Source organism: Glycine max, chromosome 2, assembly GCF_000004515.6.
Source record: "Glycine max cultivar Williams 82 chromosome 2, Glycine_max_v4.0, whole genome shotgun sequence".
NCBI classification, from domain to species: Eukaryota; Viridiplantae; Streptophyta; class Magnoliopsida; order Fabales; family Fabaceae; genus Glycine; species Glycine max.
Window position 1 is genome coordinate 45120395 of NC_016089.4, and position 9864 is coordinate 45130258.

Sequence of the window (9864 nt, forward strand, 5' to 3'; positions counted from 1 at the left end):
CAATGTAATGATTTATTAGCGTGGGATTGAATAAACGTTGATAAAATTAATTTTAAAATAATATAATTTATATTTAGATATTTTATTATAAAATTAAATGAAAAATAAAATTTATTATAAATTTTTGAATTCAATGTAAAAATAACTCAAAATTCCTTGACAGAATAGTTTTGGCAAGCCAAAGACACACTTACCCGTTTAATTTGTCTGACAAGCTTTCCACGTGTGATTTCTGTCTTGATCTTGTAGCCCCCTCTCTCAAACACAACACAGTCATATATTCTCTCCTACAACTTTACCCCACTTTCTCTGCTTTTCAATTTTACTCCTTCTTCCGGTTTTCATTTTCATTTTCTTCACATTCCTCCTTTCTCTCTCTTTCATTATTGAGAGAGAGTTCTTCTCTCCAGACTTCTCAATCCTATGGCTCTGCATTTTCTTCTCCTCCTGCTTTTTGCAGTGTCTTTTGTTGCTGCTGATGAAGGTTAGTGACTTGACACTTTTACCCCTCTCCCCCCTTTTTGTTTTCTTTGCTAACTCTCCTGTTATGAGATCCTGTGTTTTCCACTATTTTGAGTTATGCTTGCATTCTGAATCTTTCATTGCCCTTTATTTTGTTTTCTCTACTTAGTTTGGCATTGTTTTAGAATCACTGCAAAACTCACTTTTGTTTAACCTGCATGGTTCTTCTTGAGCCTTTACTTGTTCAGTTCTCAGTTCTCCTATGACTCCTTGCTGTTTTCTTGAGGAGTTTTTGGAGTTTGCTTTGTGGGGAATAGAACTTAACCATGCTTTGTCATATCAAGGTCCAAATACACTCTTCCCATTTTCACACCTTTCCTAGCAGTAGCACACCCTTGCTGTGGATTAGGAACTTAGAATGTTATTTGAGATTTAATTAGTGTTAAAATGTTCAGAACCAAGGTTTGATGGGGTCATGCAATAGCTGAGATATAATTGGTTATTTTGTTAGTCTGTTTCCTAGTAGAGTTTGTGTGTTTTTCCTTTGCATTTTTATCCTGTATGGGATTGAACTTCTGGCTAATAATTAATAAACATATGTTTTTAAAAATAGTCAGGGTTTTGTTGGTTGTTGATCTTCTTGGATGCGGTCCTCCTGTAGGATTCAGATTTTTGTAAATTGAATAGGACGTTTCTTTTGTCCTTCTAGTAAGTCACGTATTGTCATTTTCCCCAACATTTGGATGTGTGTAATACTTTGTAGTAGAGGTTGGGGAAGTTATTTTTGGAAAAGCTTTCTACTTTTGGGGAGCTATTCTATTGTCATTTTCCCTCAAAACTTGGTTTGTTTGGAACAAACATAATGTGCGTAAGAGTCTGCTTGCATATGTTTCCCAGTTACAACTGGACTTGGTTAATTCAGTGAGGACTTAAATCTAATTTTTGATGGATCTTAATGTTTGTACCTTGCAGAACCATTTATAGGAGTGAATATTGGAACAGATCTCTCTGATATGCCACACCCTACTCAAGTAGTAGCTCTACTTAAAGCCCAACAAATTCGTCATGTTCGTTTGTATGATGCAGACCAAGCTATGCTCCTTGCACTTGCAAAGACAGGCATTCAGGTTGTTGTGACTGTCCCAAATGAAGAGATCCTGGCAATTGGTCAATCGAATTCCACGGCTGCCAATTGGGTTTCCCGCAACGTGGTAGCACATTATCCAGCCACCAATATCACAGCCATTTGTGTTGGTTCTGAGGTTTTAACTACCCTCCCGAATGCGGCAAAAGTACTTGTCAGTGCGATTAAATACATCCATTCAGCCCTTGTGGCATCCAATCTTGATCGCCAAGTTAAAGTTTCAACACCCCTTTCCTCATCCATCATTCTTGATTCATTTCCACCTTCTCAGGCTTTCTTTAACCGCTCACTCAATCCAGTTTTAGTCCCACTACTTGATTTCTTGCAATCCACTGGCTCTTATCTGATGCTAAACATATACCCTTACTATGACTACATGCAATCAAATGGAGTGATTCCATTAGATTATGCACTTTTCAAATCTCTCCCTCCAAACAAAGAAGCTGTTGATTCCAATACCCTCCTCCACTACACCAATGTCTTTGATGCCATGGTTGATGCTGCATACTTTGCCATAGCTTTTCTAAATTACACCAACATTCCTGTTGTGGTGACTGAGTCAGGGTGGCCCTCAAAAGGTGGCTCCAACGAACCTGATGCAACGGTGGACAATGCAAATACTTACAACAGCAATTTGATCAAACATGTGTTTAACAAAACCGGAACTCCCAAACATCCTGGAATTGCTGTTAGTACTTACATCTATGAGCTCTACAACGAGGATATGAAGCCTGGGCCATTGTCAGAGAAGAACTGGGGACTGTTTGATGCAAATGGAACACCTATTTACATTCTACACTTGACAGAGTCAGGGGCAGTCTTAGCAAATGATACCAGCAACAATACTTTCTGCATTGCAAAGGACGGTGCTGACCCGAAGATGCTGCAGGCTGCACTAGATTGGGCATGTGGACCGGGCAAGGTCGAATGCTCTCCATTGCTGCAGGGGCAACCATGCTATGAACCGGACAATGTGATTGCACATGCAAATTATGCATTTGACACTTACTATCATAAGATGGGAAAGACTCCTGATGCATGTGACTTCAATGGAGTGGCTACTATCTCCACCTCAGATCCAAGTAAATTATTGTTCCCTAATGCTATGCTGGATTAGCTTTAGCATTTTTATATTTCTGTCAATTTCTATCTGCAATCACTTCTAGGATAATTAACACATTTTTTGAATGATTGTATAGGTCATGGTTCTTGTTTATTTCCTGGAAGGTAAGATAAGATATTTGCTTCTTTGGTTCATTTTCATTCTTTTCATTATCATCCTATGTTTGTTGTGTTGTTAACTTGTTATTGCTCAAAAGTGATGTCTTTGTGAATATGTGCAGTGTTGGCAAAAATGGAACCTTAGGTAACTTCACAGCTCCATCCATGAATTCTACAAATTCAGATTCCTCAGCCTACAAATTCAGCTCTGACTTGAGAATTAGAAGCCTTTTAATGGTAGCAGGATTTCTATTATGGGGAGTGGTTTTGCTATAAAGTGGTATATGTCAGATCGTGTTACTTTGAAAAATTTTGTGGTGGATGATAATGCTACTACTACATATTCGTCTTGGTAGCATTGTGTTGTTCATAGTGGTCCATTCAATTTTGTACAAAAACCAGCCAAGGGTTTGGACCGAATGAGGCCGCAACTGAATCATCATCATCATTATTATTCTTTTCAACTAGAATTGATTCAATCTTTATCAACCATTGACTATTTTTTATTGGGTTAGTTATAATCTTGTGCTATATAAATATATATTGCACCCCCTCCCTCCCCCAAAAAAGGAAAAAAGAAGACTATACTCATTATACAAATCCACAGGGCTATTATTACAAATTTGTCTATGTAACTTTGTTTGATTCAACTTGAAAGAGAATATAAATTAGTAAGCCCATCATTAACCGAAAAACGTCTGAAAATGTCATGGGTTCTTGAGGTTATATTCATTTGTTAACACGGGGCTTGTTTTTCTATTACTGAATTAGTCCAAGTGTCTAATATAGACAAATTGCCGTTTCTGGTATGTATATCTATTGCTAATTAGTTAGATCAATCGTAATCTGGTATGTTTCTATTGTATAAATTGCTAGGCCTATAGGAATTAGGAATACTCAGTTTAGAATTTTAATTTTAACCTTATATTCAATTTTTTAAAATGCAAATGCTTTTTAATTTCGTGTCTTTTTCGAGTTTTTCTTGTTAATAAAAGTATTTTTTTTATTCAAAACATCTTATATACAAATAACGTAAAAGAATAAACTATAAAGGAATGTCACGGTTATATATATATATACATTGTATCCAGTCTCAATAGTTATTAAAGGAAATAAGAGCATTTAGTTTTAATCATTGAATTAATTGCTCAGATTGCATTTTTTATTATAAATATCATGCAATTTGAATTAAAAAATCGTGTGAAGTTTATAAATTAGCATGCATTTTGAAGTGTTAATTTTAATCAAATGATTGTAATTAAATTCATTTATTTATCATAGTCAAAAGTTTTCACCTTATTGTCACTTTATAGATAGAGATAGAGGTGGATTATTGTTTCCCAAAAATGTTTTAATATTTTTGAAAAATCATATGAACTTTGTTTTTTTATATGTAAATAAAAATGATCAAATAGTTCAAGAACCGTAGATTAATTTAACCTTTGAAAAATGAGTTGGAAGCATTAACTCACTTTTTTGGGGATAGACGGGCAAAATGATATAAGTTAATCTGTATTAATTTGAAGAAAAAACAGTAATTGAAATTTGAAAAACTAACTAAAATTTTTAAAAAACTAATTAATAGCTAATAGTTGTTAGGTTAATTTTTTGTTACAATATTTTTTTTTTGTCAAAAAGAAGAGTTTAAGCTTGATCTTGTTTTGATTATAGTTGTCGTGTGGAAAAAAAATCAGTTAAGTATATAAAGCAAATAAAATTGGTTTGCACTACTCTTTTTTTTTTTATGAAAATTTGTTTGCACTACTTTTTGATTGTTATCTCCCTCCACAGGACAACTCTATGCATATAAATTATTCAGTTTTATACTTTATTTTATTTTTTAATTATATATACATTTTAACATTTTTTTTTAAAATCCCGACTTAACACACGACAACTCTTGCATTTTTGGCATCGTGCATAGGTGCTCGGTGCTCCCGTTTTTCGGCTTAAACGGCGGTACAGCCGAACAGTTACAGTGGCAAATTGGTAATTTCCAAATCCCAAAACCCTAGCTCAATCGGGGATATATAAATCAACTACGAGCCTCATCCTCCCACAAGTTTCTCTGTTTTTTTTTTTTTTTTTTCAGTTCTGATCATTTTTCTTAACCTTAGATGGATATCACTTCTCCAATTTTTTCTGTTTTCAATAAGCGATTTTTTGTTGAAAGTGACGTGCATCTACTATGATTCTCTTTTGCTCTAACAGTGGAATAGAGAATACGAAAAGATGCAAAATCAACAGGTTCCTCTATGGACTGGCATAGTCCCAATTCTCAATGGATTTTTGCTATTTCTCGTAGGTTCCACAATTTCTAACCTTTTAACCAATTTTCGCTTTCCCCCCTTTCTGGGTTTTGGTTTTCATTCCCCAAAATTAAGGAATCCATTGCAAGCATCTTACTTTTACTTTTGCTTTTTAATTTTTTTTAGTCTTCTGGGTTCTGATTATTTTTCCATAAAATTAACAAATTCATTACAAAGTTTGCATTTTTTTTTGTTTGAATCGAATTGGAACCGTTCTATGTTTTATTGTTTTTCAGATCTCACTTCTGGGTTCTTTTATTTTTCCTTAAAGTTAACGAATCCATTACAAAGTTTGCATTCTTTTTTGTTTGAATTGAAATAGAACCATTTTATGTTTATTGTTTTTCTGATCTCTCATCTGGGTTCTGATTATTTTTCCTTAAAGTTAACGAATTCATTACAAGGTTTGCATTTTTTGTTGTTTGAATTGAATTGGAACAGTTTTATGTTTTTTTTATTGTTTTTCTGATCTCTACTCTATGTATATGAATGCTCGATGATTTTTTTGCTTTAACCACACCGAATAGGGGCTGGACGAGGTTATGGGTTCCCTTTTTCTTTAAGTGATCTTTTTGTACTTGGTTTTGCCTCGTGATTTCATCTTCTAGCTGAAGAGGTATTTAGTTACCTCTCCTTTTAGACATTGGGAGAGGGCATTTTCCAGCACTTGAAGTCTCGGCTTAAATTGTAGGGGTCTTTACTCGTCTCAAGTTTTCTCATGTGGAAAAAACTGGCCTTTCAACTGAGAGCAATTCATTACTGTAACTCTTCGATGTTTTTGAAAAATTGTTTTTAATTCGCTTGTCATTCTTGATTGTTGATTTGTCTCATGGTGATTGTTATGGATCTATGGAAAGGAAGATTGAATTGGATTGATTAGGTCTTCTGCAGGTCCCAGAAGACTGCAGGGGGGGTGTTCTAACCAGCTAGAAATGAAATTTTGATCTAACAAAATAGAATTCTTAAATTTTGAACATAATTAACAGATACAAAAATGTGATTTTAATGTAGGAAAATGAATTCTAAAATTAGCCAAACAAATTCAAGCTGTAGAATGACGTATGGCTCTTGTACATTGGTGCTGCAGTTATTTTTTGTAGCCACCAAATCTAAAGTTTATATTTTTCAAAGAACTAGGATTTTTTTCCACTTAAAAATGAGTATTTTTCATATTTTTTAAAAATCAATTGTTTTTTTAAAATTCCATGAATTTATTTCAGTTTTTCAATATAATCTAAAGTTAAAAAATACTACTATAAAATTTGATTAAAATCCTAATGATTTTATTTAGTTTATGATAAAATAATTTATTTTTCTATGAATTAATTTTGATTTTAAACAAATATGTTTTTTTAAAATAATCACTAAATATTATTTAACTTTATGATTTGAATTAGTATATGTTATTGATGACTTTGTAGCGTCAGTGACAGCCAGAAGCGGACGTAAAAAGACAAATCTGATGTTGTGTTTGAATTATTAACACCATTGTATCAGATATTGTCACACATTAAAATTGGGAAGTGTTAATTACCATGTACAGATGAAATAGATTGCACACATATAGTCAAACACAGGCTGATTTGCATGGTTTTACAGTTCAATGGATTCAGAAAAATTTAGGGAGAAGGTGTTGGTGCTGATGCAGGAGAAGGAGCTGATGAGAAAAGAGAGAAAAACTTTTCTGCAAGAACAGCATTTGCTGCATCTGATGGATGGAAAGCATCCCAAAATACAAATTCATGGCGGTTTCTGCACACCTTTGAGTTTGGCAAGCATAAACCTCCAATACTTGTGTCTACATTGCAACAAGATGTATTTGAAACCTTAAAACCTGAGGAATCATTAATTACATGTTACATAATTGCAATTTAACAAAGTTGGGTGGAATAGATAATTTAACCCTTAAATTAAAGTTTAGTTGTTGAATACCATCGGCATATATTTAATCATTAAGATATAAGGTAGAGGATAGAGATGCCAAATTACCATAAGTAGATGGATTGTTGATCAAGTCAAGAACTAACGGGTAAGTGTCTGCAAATATGAATTTTGCATTTGGAAGACGATGGTTTAGTGTGTTGATTAGCTTCTGTACATTGGAGTTGAATTGTAGGATCCATTCATTGACTCGCTTTAGACATTGTCCTCGTTTGGATTTAACCCTCTGTGATGGAATGCAACCGAGTGGACCAAGTCCATGGAAGACGATTTTTCGTGCTCCCAGCTGATAAAGACTCTGCCATAATGAGATTGTTTTAGTGGTTGATTGAACTATTAATAGATCATAGATTTGGATGATATTAATGTGAAGAAATGTACCTAACTGGAGGATGGTAGTTTGTTAAGTTTTTCTAAACGTTAATTTCTTACACTTAATTGATTTATACCTGAAGTTGTTGATCTAAGGTTGATATTAAGAGCTCTATGAACTCATCATGAGTGTATTGCTGGCCATCTGCCAAGAACGGCTGCAAGAAATTGTTGACATAGTCATTGCTGCCTGCAAGAGTGCAATTTGACCCGTGTGAACTGTGAAGGCTGTTATAGTATATGGGAAGTTGAAGTTTTTAACATTGAAAACAATAATAGAAGTGTAAAATAGGAGAAATTATCATTTGATCTTATTTATTACATTATTAACTCTTTTTCATAAATTGAAAAATGTGATTATACCTCACATGAAGATTAATTAAGATCACATTTTCGTAGACTATATAACAATTTCTCACAAAATAGAATACTTTTGTGAGTGTAAAGTATTACCAATCCCAATGAAATACGTGGCTTCATTGCAATGCTTGTTGGCAGCTGCCTCTCCTATGTTTGCCGAAATTACTTCTTTGGTTTTCTTGAAATTGTTTATTTGATCGTCAAAAGATAATCTCTCAATCTAAAATATTCAAAAGACAGAATTTAAGTTAGCTGAGAGGCTACTCAAATTCTAACCTGTAGATAGAGAGTCCGGAGGGTTTGAAGATGTTCTGCTTACAAAGTAAAGTCCAGTATCATTGAGAATTCCTGCCCCACCAGATGCATAGTTTACACCTTTGAGTAAGGTATCAACGTTCTGAGTCGCTGACAGATAAGCTGGTGGTGATGTGATTCCAAGCTTTGCAGCTGCAACAAGCCATAACATAAGACCATCAAAGTCTTGCTTGCTAGTAGTTTTATTCAATGAGTAAATAATATATCCCATCACAATGTATAAAGATTTTTACGATATCATTTCATCACAGATTATTATTTAAGTTAATTGACTTTTATAATTACTATTTTAAAAGTCATACTTATCATTGGTTAATAGTATAAAATTTTCTACACTATTCATAAATAAGAGTGGACAAATATATATCTCCATATTTTAATAAAATTACAAGTATTTATTTAAAATTTTTATATTTTAAACCCCTTAATTTTATGTGGTTGAATCCTCTAACTTATTCTAATATGGGGTAAGTAAATGCACCCCTGCATTTTAATAAAATCATAGATATTTATATTAAAAAAATTTGTTTTATATTTCTTATTTTATGTGTTTGAATTACTATCTTTATATATATGATAATTTTTGTTAAAATTATTTTTTAAAATAGATTGCCCCTGCTACTGACTGACTGACTCAGGAACCTAGATTTGCCACTCACATTAATAGAAATTAAACTCTTATTCAATATAAAGAGGAAACAAAAAGAAGAAAAGTACAGAGATGGAGGAAATACATATGAAATCACCAATAGTCCTTCCATTGGTGAATCTTCCAGTAGCCTGGCCACCACTGTAGTCAATCCCATACCAGGGATAGTTAGATTTGGCTAAAGAATATTGTAGAAAATTATTGTTTCCAACATCTGTCAAGGAGTCACCAAAGATATATGTCACAGGCAGAGCTGCCAAAGCAATTGATGCAAGTGAGAAGATACATGCAGCAAAAACTAGCCTTGGCATCTTTGTTCTCTCTACCTTATATTGCTGAAAATATAGAATTGAGTCAGTGTTTTATAGCAGTACCACATTCAGGTTCTGCACTGTTGTGTCTATTCTTCAAGTATGCATGTTAGGTGGTTAATTTCCAAACCACATTGACACTTGAAAGTAAAGGGTTTATCTCATCTTGCTGAAGTAGTAAAATCATAAAACTTGGTGGTTGAATTCTCTAATCAGGAGTTGGCCAACTAAGAAACATTGAGTCAGCAATGTTAGCTTTTACTTAAATGGCGCACGTGCTCATGTTTCTGTAGCATTTGCTGTGATTTACCCCACTCAACTCCTTTACTTGCTCTGCCTGCAATTGAATTGAAGGACAAGCAAACCCACTTGGTCAAGGAAAATAAGAGAGGAAGCTAAGAATTTTACTCAATATTGTTTACCCACTATAATATACATATTTTCTGTTTATGGTAATGAGAGATTGCTTAAAATTAGGCTTGACCTCTAGTGCTGCTTGGTTTAACTAAGGTGCTTTTCAGCTTGGTTAATTGGGTTTAAGGATGTCAATTTTCTACCACTTGTCTAGGTGAAGACTGAAGAGACTTTGGAGAATTCAACACAAACCTATATTATGTGAGAAGATAGCAAAAGAAGAACAATCTTAGGGGAGAAGTTTCTATTTTATTTTTGGGTAAGTTGCTAGCCCTTTTTCCAAGAGAAGTTAAGATTTTTTTTTTAATTTATAGTTTTATTACTCAAGATTCATTGTAAACAATATTTTTATAATTTTTGGGGTTT

At 33.5% G+C, this 9864-nt stretch overlaps 2 protein-coding genes across 3 annotated transcripts; one reads left to right on the plus strand and one right to left on the minus strand.

The window, feature by feature from the left end:
• Nucleotides 1-271: 271 nt before the first annotated feature.
• Nucleotides 272-3291, plus strand: LOC100792634 (glucan endo-1,3-beta-glucosidase 2). Of its 2 annotated transcripts, none has more exons than XM_003519280.5 (4): nt 272-484; nt 1435-2688; nt 2806-2833; nt 2950-3291. In XM_003519280.5, the coding sequence occupies exons 1-4, from the start codon at nt 424-426 to the stop codon at nt 3101-3103; spliced, it is 1497 nt and encodes a 498-aa protein (XP_003519328.1). In that variant the 5' UTR covers nt 272-423; the 3' UTR covers nt 3104-3291. The 2 variants fall into 2 exon arrangements, with proteins under 2 accessions (XP_003519328.1, XP_006575486.1); XM_006575423.4 differs by lacking the exon at nt 272-484 and adding an exon at nt 555-806.
• Nucleotides 3292-6666: 3375 nt separating this feature from the next.
• On the minus strand, nt 6667-9132 carry LOC100793163 (GDSL esterase/lipase At5g37690). Its single transcript, XM_003519281.5, has 6 exons — nt 8859-9132; nt 8129-8256; nt 7903-8029; nt 7527-7639; nt 7126-7375; nt 6667-6970 (listed from the first exon to the last, which is right to left on the minus strand). The coding sequence occupies exons 1-6, from the start codon at nt 9082-9084 to the stop codon at nt 6756-6758; spliced, it is 1059 nt and encodes a 352-aa protein (XP_003519329.1). The 5' UTR covers nt 9085-9132; the 3' UTR covers nt 6667-6755.
• Nucleotides 9133-9864: the final 732 nt, after the last annotated feature.